This window comes from Neoarius graeffei, chromosome 6, assembly GCF_027579695.1.
Source record: "Neoarius graeffei isolate fNeoGra1 chromosome 6, fNeoGra1.pri, whole genome shotgun sequence".
Taxonomy (NCBI): Eukaryota; Metazoa; Chordata; class Actinopteri; order Siluriformes; family Ariidae; genus Neoarius; species Neoarius graeffei.
Genome location: NC_083574.1, coordinates 5,327,229 through 5,347,551, shown reverse-complemented (window position 1 = coordinate 5,347,551; position 20,323 = coordinate 5,327,229). Strand labels below are relative to the sequence as shown.

Here is a 20,323-nt window from a genome sequence, read left to right as displayed (position 1 = left end):
GGGTGTTCAGTGCATCTTTCTCTTTCAAAATTCTCTCAAAATCTTTTGTATTTTACAAAACAAACCTGGCAACCATGTTTGTTTACAAATTGTCGAGTCACTCGCTAGCATGGAAGTTTTACATCTCCAACATGTGACATCATGTTGTCTTGACAACTGTGCAACATCGTAAATCATATTCAACGCTCATTCTCTATTAGGTAGAGTGACGTAATACACGTAGGATAAGCGATACGCTAGCAATATTGCATGCTATCAAACCAAATGAATGAAACCCGCTAGAAGGGAATAGAACACGTGCTTTTATTCCATTGAAGAAGTGTCCTGTATGTATAATAATCAATGACATTCACTGGTTGGCTGGTCGGTGTGTATAAATGTATAGAAAAATATTTTAAAAATTGTCGTTAAAAAAAAAACAAAAAAAACCCCACGTCCTTGGTAAATGGCACATAGGAAACAGAATACGAGGATTAAAAACCTGACACTAGATAAGGCACATTTTCATAAAAAAGCACTATAATTTTATTGTAATATCTTAACTGGTAAAGAGAGAGAGAGGGAGAGAGAGAGGGTTCAATGTGATGCTTGTTCAACCATTTAACGATCATCTCTGTACTGTAAAGCTTCAGGGAATCTCCGCTCTGGTTCATTACCTCACAGCTTCAGCGATTCTGCTGCTCTCTTTTCTGCGGTCGGTGGAAAGGCGGCCGATCAGGTACGAGGCGTCCAGGCCGCTACAGAAGATGCTGCCCACTGCGCTGAACAACAGCAGCTTACTGTCATCCACCGCCGCCGCGCCTAGAGCTCGACACACCTCCTTCATGATCTGAGAAAAGAAACGAAGGACGGAGTGAGAGCTGTGGCAGCTTCAGAGAAAGAATGACTCCATAGCAGAGAGCTGCGAGCGCTGAATTACGGCTTAAAAGTCTTCCCAGAAACAAATATAACATTTTACTGAGAAGAGAATAATAATAATAATAATAATAATAATACATTATTGTCTCATATTATTAATATATTTCATTATTTTCCAGGAACATCTTTCTTTTTTTTGACAGTATCTAAAAATAAATGGTCAATTATTTGCATACAGTGTCTTGCAAAAGTATTCATCCCTCTCGGTGTTTGTCCTGTTTTGTCACATTAGAAGCGGGAATTAAAATGGATTTTTGTTGGATTAGCACCATTTGATTTACACAACATGCCGACCACTGTAAAAACAAAACAGGACAAGCACCGAGGGGGATGAATACTTTTGCAAGACACTGTATATAATCCATATGTAGTTTACTGTGTTAATGCGAGTTAACATATGTTGTAATATAAATATTTTTACATCCAATTAAAGCTTTTAAATCTGTCCACGTTGAAACACAAGTTGTTAAAATAGAGATAAATAATGCATGGAGAGACATTTCCTTGACATCACGATTGGTGGTGAAATATGAACCGTTTTCTGCTTTTGTGTTCATGTCCCTCAGAAGTTCATTCAAGAATCATTTTCCTGAACCTTCACAAAGATATTTTTTTATCGTTAATGCACTGTATCTTGAGCAGTTTCGATTTTAAGTAACATTAGGCCTATATCTATAAAAATATGCAATATATACACTTAACAAGTGTGTGAACATACTGTCGAGAGTGACTATCACGAAGAGAAGATTTTTTATTAAAAAATAAACGACATAAAATAACAGTCTGAGCATTGGGAGGATGTTCTAACAAAAGAATACTCAAAAAAAATGTCATTTAATTTAGATATTTCCTCTATTTTGGTATTTAGGGGAGAGCAGGGATACTTGGTCTGGGATGAGAGTGGGTGGTCATCAGAAAAGCAGAAAACACCCCCGGATAATTTTGAAAAATAAGGCCTTACAAACCAATTGTCCTGCAATCTGAGCTGTAGTCGATAAAAAATATATATCTGTTGTCTTTTTTATATATTTACATGAAAATATGTTTCAAATCAATAGGAGTATTGTTTGAATTCAAGATAAAATCACATTCTACATTCAAGGGTATGGTTATAATTCATGATCAACAAAAATGACAAACTAAATTCACATTAAACTTAAGTTTTATTAATTATCAAAATGTTCATATATTAAAGGAACAGTCCACCGTACTTCCATAATGAAATATGCTCTTATCTGAATTGAGACGAGCTGCTCCGTACCTGTCCGAGCTTTGCGCGACCTCCCAGTCAGTCAGACGCAGTCAGACGCGCTGTCACTCCTGTTAGCAATGTAGCTAGGCTCAGTATGGCCAATGGTATTTTTTGGGGCTGTAGTTAGATGCGACCAAACTCTTCCGCGTTTTTCCTGTTTACATAGGTTTATATGACCAGTGATATGAACAGGGCTTTGAACCGGAATTTTTTTCCTATTGGTTCGTTCCGAACAGAAACGGAATTTTAACGTTTCCAGTTTTGGGTTCCACCATTAAATAGACGTTCCCTACCCGGTTAGAGCAAAAAAATTTCATTCCCGGAACGGTTAATTACGTTCCCTGTCAGCTGTTTAACAAATGGCTATAAAATTATGTCTCGGTCTCATCCAGCTTAAGCCAAATGTAGGCTAATTCTATTACAACCTTCATTAAATAAGACAAGAAATAATTCAAAACAATTATTATTTCAAATGTTGGCGATTTGGATTCTCAGTATGTCTTCCCATCTACACAAACAGAAAAAGTGCCAAAAATGAAAGATAATTCGTTTAGTGTGTTACCAAAGGCTAGTCAGGCCCTATAGAGGGCTACCGCATGACGTCACCGCGCCGCGAGATTTTGTTAGGCGCCATATTGGAAGACCAAGTACACATCTATGCAAGTACATACATACATAAAACAAACTACAGCTGAAATGTAGCCAGGGCCGGTTCTGCCCTAATCTGGACCCGGGTGCAACATCGCGCAACTCCCCCCCCCAAAAAAAAAACAAAAAACAAAACACCAGTCTAAATCAGGACAACCATCACATAACTATAACTATAAACATTTTATATCAACTATTTTAACTAAATGGGCTATAATAAATAAGCCTGCAGGCAGCCACGGCGGGCTGCCTCAGAAAAGTAACCATTCAATGAGACAACTGAAAGCCTGCAGCCACGGCGGGCTGCCTTAAAAAGTAACCATTTGTCCTACCTTAAAACTCGTTTTGCATTTTCTGCCTCCTTTTTTGTATTTTCGACCCTCCGTTTATTTTCTTTCCTTTTCTGAAAACCCGATTTGTGTCCAGACATTTTGTTCTGCTACCAACGAACTAACTCGTCAGGTCTCGTCTCTCGAGCCCGCGATGATTCCCGTGGGAAGGGCAACAATTGATACATTTTTACAAACAGCCAATAAACAGCCAATAGGGAGGTTGCATCGTTCAGGCTCTTCTTTGCTCAGACACTCAGTAATGCAATTACTCACTAGCAGTCCACCTTCCCGCTCTCTCCATTCAATCAGCGAACGTCACACAGGAAGTGAACCCCAGCGGGTCATAGAAACTTGCGCAGGAGAAGAATGACTATTTGTAGGCTACAGAAACTTTGAGGAACGAAATAAAAACCGGTATTAACCGGTTACCATTATTTTTAATAAGCGTTTCTGTTCCGGAACATAAAAAATAATAAAGTTTCTGGTTTCGTTTCTGTTCCATGTGAAATAGAAAAAGTTCCCGGTTTTCGTTTTCGTTCCTTGAACCGGTTCAAAGCCCTGGATATGAAACAAGTTCAGTTACACAAATTGAAACGTAGCGATTTTCTATGCTATGGAAAGTCCGCACTATAATGACAGGCGTACTAACACCTTCTGCGCGCTTCGGCAGCGCATTGATACGGAGCTCAGATATCAATGCGCTGCCGAAGTGCGCAGAAGGTGTTAGTACGCCTGTCATTATAGTGCGGACTTTCCATAGCATAGAAAATCGCTACGTTTCAATTTGTGTAACTGAACTTGTTTCATATCACTGGTCATATAAACCTATGTAAACAGGAAAAACGCGGAAGAGTTTGGTCGCATCTAACTACAGCCCCAAAAAATACCATTGGCCATACTGAGCCTAGCTACATTGCTAACAGGAGTGACAGCGTGTCTGACTGCGTCTGACTGACTGGGAGGTCGCGCAAAGCTCGGACAGGTACGGAGCAGCTCGTCTCAATTCAGATAAGAGCATATTTCATTATGGAAGTACGGTGGACTGTTCCTTTAAATAAAATTTTAGGGTGACTGACCTTTTCTCCCCATGTCCTCATTAGTTGCATATGATTTCTTCAAAAAGTCTTTTGAAATATTTAAGTTTTCAAAACTGTCAGCATTAATTCAGATTTACTGACCATCATATACATGTTCAATGTACTAAATCAAACGAATGCTAAGTTTATGGGATAATGTCTATGTACACTTTATACAATTATTTATAGTTCACAGTCACTTCTCATTTTCATTTGATCATTTCGACTTCTTCAGCTTTTTGGCCAAAGACAAGAGCTTGTCAGTCCTCTCTCTGTTTTTTATACCAGCAGTGATTTCACGTACCTTCGCTTCGTCTCGCTTGTCAATTGTATTCGGCATTTTGAGTAAAAAAGCCGAGACTTAAGAGAAACGTATTTTTGAAGAGCAGCGACGATGAACATGTGCAAGTTTCGATAAAATAGAACAGATGTGGGTACTTTTGTAAGAACTGTTATGATTGGCTTTTGTTCTCTCCCACACTCTTGTAAGAACTGTTATGATTGGCTATCATGCTCTCGCCAGCGATGTTTTGTCCAATTACATTGTAGATAACACGTATTCTACCGCGAGACTAAAGATGGCGAAAATGTAAACATGTAACATCATCGTAGGAATGAATTACGCTTGAGTATCACGAAGGAACATACCCCAACCCCCCTCAATAAATGAAAAAAAAAATCTCAACGGATTTGGCATAATATAAAAAGGTTGATTTTTACTCAGAAAAAGCGGAAATCCGCCGAAAAGCGGAAAACTCTCATCCCTGCTTGGTACAGGGGAGACCTGGGACCGTTTGTATAAAATAATTTTTCACGGCTCTTTTAAGAAATTTAAAAGAACGGTGAAACATTTCTTCGTAGTAAAAAATGAGACTTTATTCTTTTTTTCTTTTTTAAAAATATATATTTATTTTATCGACATTATTATTATTTTTTGTTATTATCATGTTTTTTTTATCATATTTATTACAATGACTAACTGTTTACTGAAGTGTCATTTTTAGTGATTATATGTATTTTATTATAGATATAAAAATATAATATGCATGTGGCTCTAAATTTATTAATTGTTCTATTTAAAAAAAATAAATAAATAAAATTGGAAGCCTGTGATTCAAATTCAGTAGCTTTCGGTCCACTAAACAAAAATAACTGGGTGTCGGGGAAAATTATTTTTACGACCTACACTTGAAAAATCTGAAAGGCAGTACAGCTTTAATTTTTCGCACTTTGTACGTCACTGGAATTTTCCCCAAATGGACATCCTTAAAATGTCAGTCACCAAATACTACTACCACTACTACTACTACTACTACTACTAATAATAATAATAATAATAAATTTATATATCAGTGAAACAGCAAATGGCTTTTTGTTTCTATGGACTTTCATTTGAGAATCACAAGTATTTAAAATTGTATTAGATTTTATGAAATGATAAAATATAAACTGGAGGAGATTTATAGATCCAAGAGCATCTATTTACCAGGCTTTGAATGCAGCTAATTATGAAACAGGAAGCTACTTTTCCCCTCTAACTCATTATTATAGTCTCAGAACACCACTGTGCCTAATCCTGACAGAAAACACTGTTATAAATAAACACTGGTGCACTGTGTGAAGCAAAGAGAAGGATATTTCCATCCAATTACACACACTGTGTATGAAACAACATGAAATGAGCATCAGCTTCAGACAGACAAAGAAAAAGAACCAAACTTGTCAGGGTTATTGAGAATTAACCTTTGAAATATGAAGACAGCCATTAAAGACATTAAAGAACCGACTCCTGGTGTTGAGGATGATGTTACGACCATCGCACAGCTGCTTGGAGGAAATAATCAAGGACAAAACAGCAAGCGTGGAGACGTCAGATGTTCCGAGTCTGATTACTTCTGTCTGGATCTCCACAGGGATCCTCCAGAACCCTTCCTTATCACGAATGCCTGCTTATATCTTTGATATCCAATTTTATTTCGATCAGTGTGACCTCCAGCGATGCTCCAGACTTCAATATGTCCTCGTGATATGGATCTGATTTTCAAAAACGATTTTTTTTCCCGTCGAAATTATGGTTTATGATTAAACAAGGTACGCAGTTTGTAACGAAAAAGGTGTAAAGATGAAAAAAAATTGTTGAAATGGCAATTTTTTATGCATGCATCTACATATGAGAGACCGACTACTGTAACGGAAAGCGAGAAGAAAAGACGTTATGTTATATACGAAGGAAAGGAAACGCAGGAAATATGAAACTAATAAATATCGGCGCTCAGCGAGCACCTCAGTGTGATCATCTGTTCGTTTAGCGACAGAATGATGTTAAAGGTAAACCTGCGCATGCGCGCACACACACACGGACTTCCTGTGTCTGCTTGACTGCGCGACGCAAGCGATTTCATGCACATTATTTGCTTTAATCCCTTCAAATTAAATAACTTCCCAGCCACAGAACAGAATGGCCTGATATTTTGTGAGATATTACAGAAATAAACATATATCACAATGACCACATTTCTACGGAAGAGCGATAGTTCCACTAAGAAATACATATTTTTTTTAATTTCTGAGAAAAAAACTCAAAATTTTCGAGATTAAAGTCAGAAATTTCGAGAAAAAAAGTCAAAAATTTCGAGAAAAAGTCAAAATTCGAGAAAAAATTCGAAATTTTTGAGAAAAAAGTCGAAATTTTCACGGAAAAAAAGGGGAAAATTTTGAGAAAAAAGTCGAAATTTTTGTCAAAAGTTTTGAGAAAATAAACTCGAAATTTTCGAGAAAAAAGTCACAAATTTAGGCTCCCAGGAAGTACCAGGTATAGATTGCCACTGACATAGTTCCACTAGTTCCAGGAAGTGGCCGTAGAACACAGAAAGTGCGGAAAAAGGTAAATGTAATTCGTTTCTACTTAATCTTTGCTTGTTATGTAGTGGTTCTGTGTTAGTCTCTAGCAAATAGAAAGCCGCTGCCTAGAAGTATTTGAATCTACGTGAATCACATCACCAACCGACTTCCTGTACCCCGGTTGTCACAACTCTGAATTCCATGGCTCTGGTCTCAGCCATTCATGTCTACCGGCCACGAGTGAGTGTCACTTCCATATAGAAGCCTGCCTTCTACAGATTTCTGACTTTTTTTTCTCGAAAATTTTGACTTTATTTCTTGAAAATTTTGACTTTTTTCTCGAAAATTCTGACTTTTTTTCTCGAAAATTTAGACATTTTTCTCAAAAATTTTGACTTTAATCTCAAAAATTCTGAGTTTTTTTCTCAGAAGTTTCCAAATAAAATATAAAACCCTGGCCCTATTGCTCTACCGTACATTTCAGACGGAACTAAATTTCACCGATTTTATGAACTCGAAAGGCCGTCTAGCTTTAATAGGAACTTGTTGTTGATTCTAAGATTCCTGTTCTTGGCTGCAGGACTGGAACCCAATGTGTTCTTCGGCTGTTGATTCCGAGTTATTGTTCACCTCATGATACACATTACTTTGTCATGCTGAGTGTGACTGATCTCTCATGAGAGCGTGAGATGTACACAGTCATCGCTCACAAGACACTAGAAGTACGAACAGAAGAAAACAATCTGCACTGTAACTGTAAGCCTTCATCCTCTGGGACGAGTCACTGCTTTTCGCTTCTCTGTTTCGTGACAACACTTTATTGTAAAATGGAGAAAATTTAAAGTGATTTACAGACTGAATCAGAAGCCCGGGGGCAGAGCAGCACTAGCGCTAAACCCACACTGTTCACTAGTCAGAGGATAAAGGAGACTTTACTGAGGATGGAACAACCCTGAAACAAGCATGCTGCTTTTATAAAAAGATGATCTCACGGTGAAAACAAGCTCAGGATTATATCTGTTAATTATTAGCTCATCCGGCCGGCAGGTGATGAGGTTATACCATCATGAGTTGTGTTGTCCGTTGTCCATCCGTCATCGTCCACATTTCACGAAAATCTCTTCTTCTCTCTCAATTCTTCACCGATTTTTATTCTTTTTGGCAGGAAGGTAGATCTACCTGGGGTCCATATACAGTAGCTTCTACCCAAATCTGCATAATTGCAATTAATAATGACGATATGGAGTAATTAATCAATCCCTAATGAGCAGTGTCCACACAAATCGCTTCTTCGCCCTCAGTTCTTCACTGATTTTGATTCTTTCTGGCATGAAGGTGGGGTACCTAGGGTGCATAGAACTTCTACCCAGATTTGCTTAATTACAATTATTAATTAAGTTATGGACTAATTAAGCCTTATCAATAAAAATAGCTTCTTCTCGGTCAATTCCTCGCTGTTTTGGATTCTTTCTGGTAAATAGGTCGGTATTCCTAGGGTGGATATCGCTTCTATATATAGCTTGTATATAGTGTATATAGCTTGCAACATTTATTGTCCAAGGTGGCCCACTTTAGATCGTTCCTTCTGGACTAGAAGGAGCCGGAGTGAGCTACGCCATCATTGATGGTCTCGTTCACTAATACTAGTGCATCTCAAAAAATTAGAATACCATGAAAAAGTTCCTTTTTTCATAATTTAAATTCAAAAAGGTAAACTTTTCATATATTCTATATTCATTACATGTAAAGTGAAATATTTAAAGCCTTTTTTGTTTTAATTTTGATGATTATGGTTTATAGCTCATGAAAATCAGAAATCCAGTATCTCAAATTATTAGAATATTCCCTAAGATCAATCAAAAAAAGGATTTACAATACAGAAATGTCCAACTTCTGAAAAGTATATTCATTTATACACTCAATACTTGGTTGGGGCTCCTTTACCATGAATTACTGTATCAATGCGGTGTGGCATGGAGGTGATCAGTCTGTGGCACTGCTGAGGTGTTATTGAAGCCCAGGTTGCTTTGATAGTGGCCTTCAGCGTATCTGTATTTTTGGGTCGGGTGTTTCTCATCTTCCTCTTGACAATACCCCATAGATTCTCTATGGGGTTCAGGTCAGGCAAGTTGGCTGGCCAATCAAACACAGTAATATCATGGTCAGCAAACCATTTGGTAGTAGTTTTGGCACTGTGGGTAGGTGCTAAGTCCTGCTGGAAAAGGAAATCAGCATCTCCAAAAAGCTCGTCAGCAGATGGAAGCATGAAGTGCTCTAAAATCTCCTGGTAGATGGCTGTGTTGACTTTGGACTTGATAAAATACAGTGGACCAACACCAGCAGATGACATGGCACCCCAAATCATCACAGACTGTGGAAACTTCACACTGGGCTTCAAACACTTTGGATTCTGTGCCTCTCCACTCTTCCTCCAGACTCTAGAACCGTGATTTCCAAATTAAATGCAAAATGTACTTTCTTCTGAAAAGAGGACTTTGGACCACTGAGCAACAGTCCATTTCTTTCTCTCCTTAGCCCAGATAAGACACTTCTGACATTGTCTCTGGCTCAGGAGTAGCTTGATATTAGGAATGCGAAAGTTGTATCCCCTTTCTTGAAGATGTCTGTTCGTGATGGGTCTTGATACACTGACACCAGCCTCAGTCCACTCCTTGTGAAGCTCTCCCAAGTTCTTGAATCAACTTTTCTCGACAATCCTCTCAAGACTGCGGCCATCCCTGTTGCTTGTGCACCTTTTCCAGCCACCCTTTTCAGCAATGACCTTTTGTGGCTTACCCTCCTTGTGGAGGGCATCAGTGATCATCTTCTGGACAACAGTCAAGTCAGCAGTCTTCCCCATGGTTGTGGTTGTGTGTACTGAACTAGACCGAGAGATACACTGTGTTCATACTGTCTTACTCAAACTCAAAATGAAATATTCTAATATTTTGAGATGTTTTTTATGTTTTTGTACTGTATGCCATACTGATTAAAATTAAAATAGAAAAATGATTGAAACATTTTAGTTTATGTGTAATGAGTCTATAATATATAACATTTTCACTTTCTTAAATAATTGATGGAAAATATTCACAATATTCTAATTTTTTGAGATGCACTAGTAATTTTGATACAAAGAAGTGATATAGATTACAGATCCACACACGGAACTCTCGCTGTTTACATGCAGCCTCATAATCTGACTGAAAGGACTCAAATTGCATTAAATAAAAATTCACTTATTTTTTCTCATAAAAAAATCTTGAACCTGACAATTTTTTTTGCAATAAATTCAAAAAAAAGATCCAAACTCTATTTTAATCTGAAGTTACTTTTATTCATTTTATTTTCAATTTAGATTCAGTGCCATAAAAAAGTATTTTCATTTTGAAAACTGTTTACTATGGACGCAAACAGAATATACGGATGATAAATTATGAATTTAATCATTCATTGGCGAAGAATAATGCTATACATTCTCATGTCTGTCGTGATTAACCCTTAAATTCTGTTCACTATGAATTTTTATATGCTTGTTAATTCTAGGAATGAAAAGAAAAAAAATGGCGCCTGTTATCATCTGACGTCACGTAATTAGTTGGAATGAAGTCAGCTGGTGTGAAATGAAAAGTTTCACGTGATCTCAGTATATATAAATCAACCTGTTCCTGGAAGAACACAGTTTGTTTGAGAAAATACCTCTACCTATAAAAAAAAAAGCATCATGAAGACTATCAAAACGCGATCAAAAAGTGAAGCGTGCTGGTGGTAGCATTATCAATGTACATCATTGGATACTGCGGTATATTCCGCTTTAAAATAAGTCCCGGAGGATTTAACCTTGTCTTCCTTTCTTTATACTCTTGAAATGTGATTAAAGCACGCTTTAAACTTGCAACTATAATTACAGTCTCATCATCTTTTTAAATCCTAATAATCCCATCTTCCATACATTAGTCACAGAGGTCTTGGGAGCGCTCAGGTTTCAGAACATAAGAGACTCGAAATGAAGCAGAAGCACTTTAATAACATCATAACATCTTCATGTTAGTTATTAATGTTATAAACAGTATTTATGGAGGGCTGCACGGTGGTGTAGTGGTTAGCGCTGTCGCCTCACAGCAAGAAGGTCCGGGTTCGAGCCCCGTGGCCGGCGAGGGCCTTTCTGTGCGGAGTTTGCATGTTCTCCCCGTGTCTGCGTGGGTTTCCTCTGGGTGCTCCGGTTTTCCCCACAGTCCAAAGACATGCAGGTTAGGTTAACTGGTGACTCTAAATTGAGCGTAGGTGTGAATGTGAGTGTGAATGGTTGTCTGTGTCTATGTGTCAGCCCTGTGATGACCTGGCGACTTGTCCAGGGTGTACCCCGCCTTTCGCCCGTAGTCAGCTGGGATAGGCTCCAGCTCGCCTGCGACCCTGTAGAACAGGATAAAGCGGCTACAGATAATGAGATGAGAATGAGTATTTATGGAAATCCTGTGAACAGCAGGTGTGTTTGCGCAGCAGGGAATGTAATTACGGGATGAACGGAATGGGTCAGGAACTAAAATCTCAAATGGCTGGCTGTTTTTGAACACATTTATTTCATCATTTTGCGATCAGCAAAAAATAAACCGAACACAACTTGCTTCAACATTTTAAACCTTATCTCATCTCATCTCATTATCTCTAGCTGCTTTATCCTGTTCTACAGGGTCGCAGGCAAGCTGGAGCCTATCCCAGCTGACTACGGGCGAAAGGCGGGGTACACCCTGGACAAGTCGCCAGGTCATCACAGGGCTGACACATAGACACAGACAACCATTCACACTCACATTCACACCTACGCTCAATTTAGAGTCACCAGTTAACCTAACCTGCATGTCTTTGGACTGTGGGGGAAACCGGAGCACCCGGAGGAAACCCACGCAGACACAGGGAGAACATGCAAACTCCACACAGAAAGGCCCTCGCCGGCCACAGGGCTCGAACCCGGACCTTCTTGCTGTGAGGCAACAGTGCTAACCACTACACCACCGTGCCGCCCTGCCACCTATTATTATTATTATTATTATTATTATTATTTTAGCCCAAAATTAATTAATTAAACAGGTCCAAAACAAAATGTTACAGATTTGCGTTATTTTTTCAAATCTTATGTTTCGCAAATTTGAAAGCATCTTTCATATCAGTATCCACATTTCTGACATTAAACATAATGCCTATTTCTCATGATTATTAGAGAAGTTGAGCCAAGCGGCTGACTTAATGTGTCTTAAGGCCCGGTCCGACAATACCGATAATTATAACTACAATGATAACGATAACGATAAATAAATCGTCCCCTGCAATTTATGTGGTCGGTGCTCACACCAGACCGATAACGATCCCTATAGCCCAGGCCTGGGTTTATCCGTATCACTGAGATCGCTTCTGGAGCGATTTTTCCAGGCCTGGACCTGATCCGATAAAACATCTGACCAATCAGATAATTGGTCAGATTACACGTGACGTTGTCTGAGCACGTCCTATTTTTCCTGGGTATCTGCGTACATCCTTGTTGCATCACGAAGTCACGGAATACGGATTCACGGAAAATAAAAAAATATAACACGAAGCATGGATCTTTTATTCACGGATATGTGATTTTTTTCAGTGAAATATCAATAGTACATTAATAAACATATAAATGCAGGGAAGATATTTTAATCGTGAATTTCAGCAGTCCAAACATTTAATTGGACTTCAAGACTTTTTAATTTTTTATCCATGATGCATTATCCGTATGAAATCGGTAACCAATCTGTAAAACGTCCATGACCAAATTATTAGCATCCGTGATGCACCCGTATTAAAATCTGTAACCACGACATATTTTGTATCCTTTTAAAAAAATGATATTTCCGTAATCCGTGACCTATCCGTATTTTATCAACCACCGGAGTGTGTACATGGGTTGTTTTGGAGTCCAAGCTGTACAGTATGACCCGGCATAATGTGCTATTACTTGGAAAAAGCCTTGTCTCGTCTTCTTCCGCTTTATCCGGGGCCGGGTCGCGGAGGCAGCAGTCTAAGCATGGAAGCCCAAACTTCCCTCTCCCCAGACACCTCGGTCAGCTCCTCGGGAAGAACACCGAGGCGTTCCCAGGCCAGCCGAGAGACATAGTCCCTCCAGCGTGTCCTGGGTCTTCCCCGGGGCCTCCTCCCGGGGGGACATGCCTGGAACACCTCCCCAGGGAGGCGTCCAGGAGGCATCCGAAAAAGATGCCCGAGCCGCCTCAGCTGGTTCCTCTCGATGTGGAGGAGCAGCGGCTCTACTCCGAGCTCCTCCCGAGTGACTGTGCTTCTCACCCTATCTCTAAGGGAGCGCCCAGCCAACCTGCGAAGGAAACTCATTTCGGCCGCTTGTATCCGCGATCTTGTTCTTTCGGTCATTACCCAAAGCTCATGACCATAGGTGAGAGTCGGAACGTAGATCGACCGGTAAATTGAGAGCTTCGCCTTTTGGCTCAGCTCCTTCTTCACCACGACGGACCGGTAAAGCGACCGCATCACTGCGGAGGCTGCACCGATCCGCCTGTCAATCTCACGCTCCATCCTTCCCTCACTCGTGAACAAGATCCCGAGATACTTAAACTTTCATGACTATTCCTAAGTTCCGTGCATTTATTTCCCTGAGTGCCAGGACCAAGTTATATTATAGTGGGGATTATAGTTGTGGTGTTTCTGCTCCAGACTGGAACTAAATCCAGGCTGAGGGAGAGTCAGAGTTGGAGTTATAGGTATAGCTATAGTTATCGGTGTTGTGGGACCGGGCCTTAAGCCTTTTGCGCAGTACTGTACACTGCCAAATGTTTTTGAACCCCTGGAGTATCTTATGTTTTATTACAACTTAATTATGATAATCTCAGGCCAAATAAAAACGATACAGAATCACAATTAAACAGTGAAATCTTTCATTAAACTTGTTAACGGGTCGCTCGTAGATCCTAATGCGTCTCTAAATGAGTGCTTTACTAAAGACAGGCACATCTGGAGAGTAAAACCATGAAGCTTATAGACTAATTACTCAGAGACAAGATTAAAATTCCTAATTAGAGTGATAAAATTTTCCAATTAGATGAGATCTAGATTGTTTCTAAGATTTCTAAATTGACTAAATGTCATATAACTAGTCCCTGGCTAATTTAAAATCTCATGTTTTAAACCGAAATGGTGTTTAAATGTTCATGTGTTAGTTTTCTTGCGTGTTCAGCCAATGTTTAATGTAGTCAGCGATTGGATTTGGTACAGTATGATCTGTGCCTGGTGTTTGTGTAGCATACCTCTGGTGTTAGTGCATTATTGTCTGATGTTTGGCTGGACAGCAGGACGTGTGTGAAACCTTCTTCCTTCCTCACTACGATGTCCCTGAATCTGTAATTCGTCTCGCTTTGCCGGACGTTGTACCTCAGCCTCTTGTCAAAAATATAGCCTTTGTCCTCAGCCAGCTTCCGCTTGGTTGAAGCATGTAAATGTGCGTCTCCGTTCAGGAGCGGCGAACCTGTTTGTGCACGAGGAAGAGTCACAACAAAGGTGTGATTTAATCAATGGAAAGCTGATAAAATGAGATCAAACTTTGGAACAGAATGAAAATCCAATATCACATTTTATTCTATCCACATTCACTGGATATGAGTAATCATGCGCTCCGATTGGCTACTCTACTACTAGGATATCAGCGCATACAGTTGTGGTCAGAAGTTTACCGTACATACAGTGACCTGACTGCCATCTTGGATATGAACGCTATGGCAATATTTGGACTGATTAGGACGACCTCAGAATTCTTCAGCATAAACCATCAGAAACTTGAACATGACTTGGGACTTATAACAGGACAATGAACCCAAACACACATCGGAGCTGGTTGTGGAGGATAAAGCAGGCTAACATTAAGCTTAAAACAAGTCCTGACTTCAAATTGATTGAAAATACAGTTAGGTCCATAAATATTTGGACAGAGGCAACATTTTTCTAATTTTGGTTCTGTACATTACCACAATGAATTTTGAACAAAACAATTCAGATGCAGTTGAAGTTCAGACTTTCAGCTTTAATTCAGTGGGTTGAACAAAATGATTGCATAAAAATGTGAGGAACTAAAGCATTTTTTAAACACAATCCCTTCATTTCAGGGGCTCAAAAGTAACTGGACAAATTAAATAATTGTAAATAAAATGTTCATTTCTAATACTTGGTTGAAAACCCTTTGTTGGCAATGACTGCCTGAAGTCTTGAACTCATGGACATCACCAGACGCTGTGTTTCCTCCTTTTTAATGCTCTGCCAGGTCTTTACTGCAGCGGTTTTCAGTTGCTGTTTGTTTGTGGGCCTTTCTGTCTGAAGTTTAGTCTTTAACAAGTGAAATGCTGCTCAATTGGGTTGAGATCAGGTGACTGACTTAGCCATTCAAGAATATTCCACTTCTTTGCTTTAATAAACTCCTGGGTTGCTTTGGCTTTATGTTTTGGGTCATTGTCCATCTGTATTATGAAATGCCGACCAATCAGTTTGGCTGGATTTGAGCACACAGTATGTCTCTGAATACCTCAGAATTCATCCGGCTGCTTCTGTCCTGTGTCACATCATCAATAAACACTAGTGACCCAGTGCCACTGGCAGCCATGCATGCCCAAGCCATCACACTGCCTCCGCCGTGTTTTACAGATGATGTGGTATGCTTTGGATCATGAGCTGTACCATGCCTTCGCCATACTTTTTTCTTTCCATCATTCTGGTAGAGGTTGATCTTGGTTTCATCTGTCCAAAGAATGTTCTTCCAGAACTGTGCTGGCTTTTTTAGATGTTTTTTAGCAAAGTCCAATCTAGCCTTTTTATTCTTGAGGCTTATGAGTGGCTTGCACTGTGCAGTGAACCCTCTGTATTTACTTTCATGCAGTCTTCTCTTTATGGTAGATTTGGATATTGATACGCCTACCTCCTGGAGAGTGTTGTTCACTTGGTTGGCTGTTGTGAAGGGGTTTCTCTTCACCATGGAAATTATTCTGCGATCATCCACCACTGTTGTCTTCTGTGGGCGTCCAGGTCTTTTTGCATTGATGAGTTCACCAGTGCTTTCTTTCTTTCTCAGGATGTACCAAACTGTAGATTTTGCCACTCCTAATATTGTAGCAATTTCTCGGATGGGTTTTTTCTGTTTTCGCAGCTTAAGGATGGCTTGTTTCACCTGCATGGAGAGCTCCTTTGACCGCATGTTTTCTTCACAGCAAAATCTTCCAAATGCAAGCACCACACCTCAAATCAACTCCAGGCCTTTTATCTGCTTAATTGAGAATGACATAACAGAGGAATTTCCCACACCTGCCCATGAAATAGCCTTTGAGTCAATTGTCTAATTACTTTTGGTCCCTTTAAAAACAGGGCGGCACATGTTAAGGAGCTGAAACTCCTAAACCCTTCATCCAGTTTTAATGTGGATACCCTCAAATGAAAGCTGAAAGTCTGGAATTTATGTCCATGTCCATTATATAACTATAACTTGAATATGTTTCAGTAAACAGGTAAAAAAACAAAATTTGTGTCAGTGTCCAAATATATATGGACCTAACTGTATATGGACCGGGCTTATAAATCGAGTCCATGCAGAGAAAAAAAAAACAACAACCAAAAAACCAAATTTAACTGAACTCTACCAATTCTACCATGAAGAGTCGCGAAATATCCAACCAGAATTCTGCCAGAAGCTTGTTCATGGTAAACAAAAATGTTTGGTCAAGGTGAATCTTGCGAAGACACATTTTACCCAAATATTAGGTGTGCTGTATGTATATTTTTGATCCTGTGTTGATTTCAGAAAACTCAAAGAAAATTAAAACTTGTGCACCAAATTCTAGTGTTTTTTTTTTTTAATTAAAGCTATATGCTGTACAATCATTCTGCCACAGAAAAAGAATAGTTCAAAGAAATTACTGAAAGCGCAAATATTGCCATGAGATGGCATTCATGTCACTGTATGTAAACTTCTGACCTCAACTGTACACTGTGAGGAGAGAAAAACAAAATGGCGGCGCGTGTTGCTGAACCAACCGAGGATGAAATAAAAACTCTGCAGAAACAACCCCCCCCAAAAAAAACCCCAAAAATCAATCAATCAATAAATAAATAAGCGCAACAAAATGTGGAATTAAAGTATTTGATGATAAGAACGTACACTACCGTTCAAAAGTTTGGGGTCACCCAGACAATTTTGTGTTTTCCATGAAAAGTCACACTTTTATTTCCCACCATAAGTTGTAAAATGAATAGAAAATATAGTCAAGACATTTTTCTGGCCATTTTGAGCATTTAATCGACCCCACAAATGTGATGCTCCAGAAACTCAATCTGCTCAAAGGAAGGTCAGTTTTATAGCTTCTCTAAAGAGCTCAACTGTTTTCAGCTGTGCTAACATGATTGTACAAGGGTTTTCTAATCATCCATTAGCCTTCTGAGGCAATGAGCAAACACATTGTACCATTAGAACACTGGAGTGAGAGTTGCTGGAAATGGGCCTCTATACACCTATGGAGATATTGCACCAAAAACCAGACATTTGCAGCTAGAATAGTCATTTACCACATTAGCAATGTATAGAGTAGATTTCTGATTAGTTTAAAGTGATCTTCATTGAAAAGAACAGTGCTTTTCTTTCAAAAATAAGGACATTTCAAAGTGACCCCAAACTTTTGAACGGTAGTGTATCTTTTTAAAATAATTTTTCAAGAATTTTTAATGATAGCATTTTTCACAAATTGCTCCTGTTATTTATTTCACCGGTTTGTTTACATTCTAAGCAGAAATGATTCTGTTGGACGCTTTGTGTGAAGGTTTTATTTATCGAATTAGAATAAAAAATGCTCCGTTTCTCAAAATCACGGGCGATTGCTCTAAGACAACGAGGGAGGCTCAGCCTCCTCTAAAAATGACGAACATCGTGTAGGATGAATTGCGCTAGGCTTATGTTATAGCCGACCTTATAACATTGCTATTTCAGATCCAGAATCATAGAAATATATGTGCTCAACCCAACTACAGTGCGAAATCATTCCGTTATAACTTTCCCCAGTTCGCCTAATGTGTGCGTGAGTTTTTCCCCCTCATGACAGCGCGATGCAGCCCAGCCTCAGTGGACTTCAATGGCATTTGGGAGCTCTGCGCTTTTCAATCTCAAAATGCAAGACGGTTATTGGACAAATACTGCGAAAACGCCCGCCCACCGGACTCCCACGGACTCCCAGCCTCGGTGGACTTCAACGGCATTTAGGAGCTATGCGCTTTTCAATCTCAAAATGCAAGACGGTTATTGGACAAATACTGCGAAAATGCCCGCCCACAGACTCCGAGCCTCACAGTGGGAGGGACATGGCAGTTTCCGCGAGGAGACTGGTGATTGGTGAAAGCAGCCGGATATTTTCTTTGATTGACAGCTCGTTTCAACTATACACAGGCAGCGGTGAATTTCAGTTCAGTCCCATGCGGATTCGCAAGTGCTGTGGTGTATTGTAAGAGATCAGCTTACATTTCGATTTCATTCATTACATACGGTTTCTACCAGCTTTTTTAGTTTGTATATATTTTCATTGTAAATAAAGTGTAAATATAGTGTTGTCAAGTTTGCTATCTTAGTTCCAGAAATTTCGTTTATTTGAGTGACTGAACTTGAACTTGAGGGGGCTAGTCAGCTAGCAAGAAAGCTGCGCACGGATGCCAAGCATTGCTGATTTAATTTTGGCGAAGCCATTTGCCAGTCTTCCTTTCGAGGAAAAAATTAAAATTAAAGAGCAGGGTAGACCAACGCCTCAAATTGACTTGGTGAAAAAGGTAGGGAATAATACTCGTTCCTTTCAGCTCTCCTGGTACGAGAAAGTGAATTGGCTAACAGCAAGTGACCCACAACAACAATAGTAAATAGGCTACTTTAGTAATATGTCATGGATGGACCAAAAATATAGAATCTATTTAAAATGTTTATGCTGAGTATATTATATTGGAATATATATTTCTCTGGATATGAATTAAATACAGCTACAATTTGGAAAACATTTTTAAACAAAAACACAGCCGAGAACATTTCACACTACAGACCTGGATTAAAAGTGAAGGGTTATCAAAATTGTCAATAAAACATTTCTCAGTCAAAATAAGTAAAATATAGGGAAAGTGTCATTGAATGAAATGTGTGGCACCCAGCTCTATGTTTGGCTCCCCAAGGTCAGTGCTTGTGCCTATTCCAGAACACTCTGCTGTTACTGCTGAGGTTGCTGACAAAGAGCTGCTTTCAATAATGATCAATTTTTAAACAACATGCCACAATTTTAAAATATAAAATGTTAAAATATACCCCCCCCCCAAACACCACCATCATGTATATTGGACAGTAGGCTAATGGGCCAAAAGAACCTGTTATTTCACAGTTTGTGACCCTGCCAACAATCAGCCAGATCAGAGGCAAGAGTATGGGCAAAATTGATGTTTTTTTTCTTTTTTCTTTTAAAATCTGGAAATATCGTAACCGACCAGCCTTCCCTGTTTGAAAGACTACCAGCCGCCACTGCTCAAAATCCAGCGAAGGTGGATAGAATAAAATAGTTATTCCACTCAATCTCGTCGTACATTGCTTATAGTCAACTTGGGGCTACGTGATCAGCTCATGTACGACTCAGTTTTGTGGATTAACCGTTAAATATGCATTTAATGTACAGTATAAAACAGATAACAATTGACAAACAGTAAAAGCATGCAGATAATATTTAGTTATTTGGTGAGTGAATATTTTTCAAGCAGCTTTTTTTATGAGGCTCGCCCTTCAACCTCGATAGATCAATAATGTCGAGACATCATCTCTCTCTCTCTCTCTCTCTCCCTAGCAGGAGTGTTTGTTCTTTTCCAAACTAGGTGACCCTTTTTTAAAGAAACTTTCTCGCATGCTGCACTGAAAATATAACGAGTAACACTTTCTATGAAGGTCATATGCCTCATAACCGAGTAGTATATTTCGAAAATGTTATAATGCATTCAAAATGTACACTTTCATATTATTATTTAGCAAAATGCATTAGCAATGTTGACAATGCACATATCAGTAAAAGCCGTGTTCATGTAAGGAATAAAACATGATGGGACGGTGTACGGTAATGAAGAAGAGTTACTGTTGCACCATGTTTCAAAAAGTTCTCAGCCTCGCCCATAGGAGAAAGATTGTTCTTGCATTATTTTTCATCATAGTCTCCTTTAACTTC

The 20,323-nt window shown here is 39.2% G+C and overlaps 1 protein-coding gene across 1 annotated transcript in view; it reads right to left on the bottom strand.

Annotated features, from left to right (window-relative positions):
• LOC132887691 (chromodomain Y-like protein 2) overlaps positions 1–20,323 on the bottom strand; it is a 111,648-nt gene that overhangs the window by 20,011 nt on the left and 71,314 nt on the right. Inside the window, exons 3-4 of the mRNA XM_060923206.1 lie at positions 14,369–14,586; positions 657–829 (exon numbers count right to left, since the gene is read on the bottom strand). Coding sequence (XP_060779189.1) covers positions 657–829; positions 14,369–14,586 — 391 coding nt within the window. The remainder of the gene's footprint in view (positions 1–656; positions 830–14,368; positions 14,587–20,323) is intronic.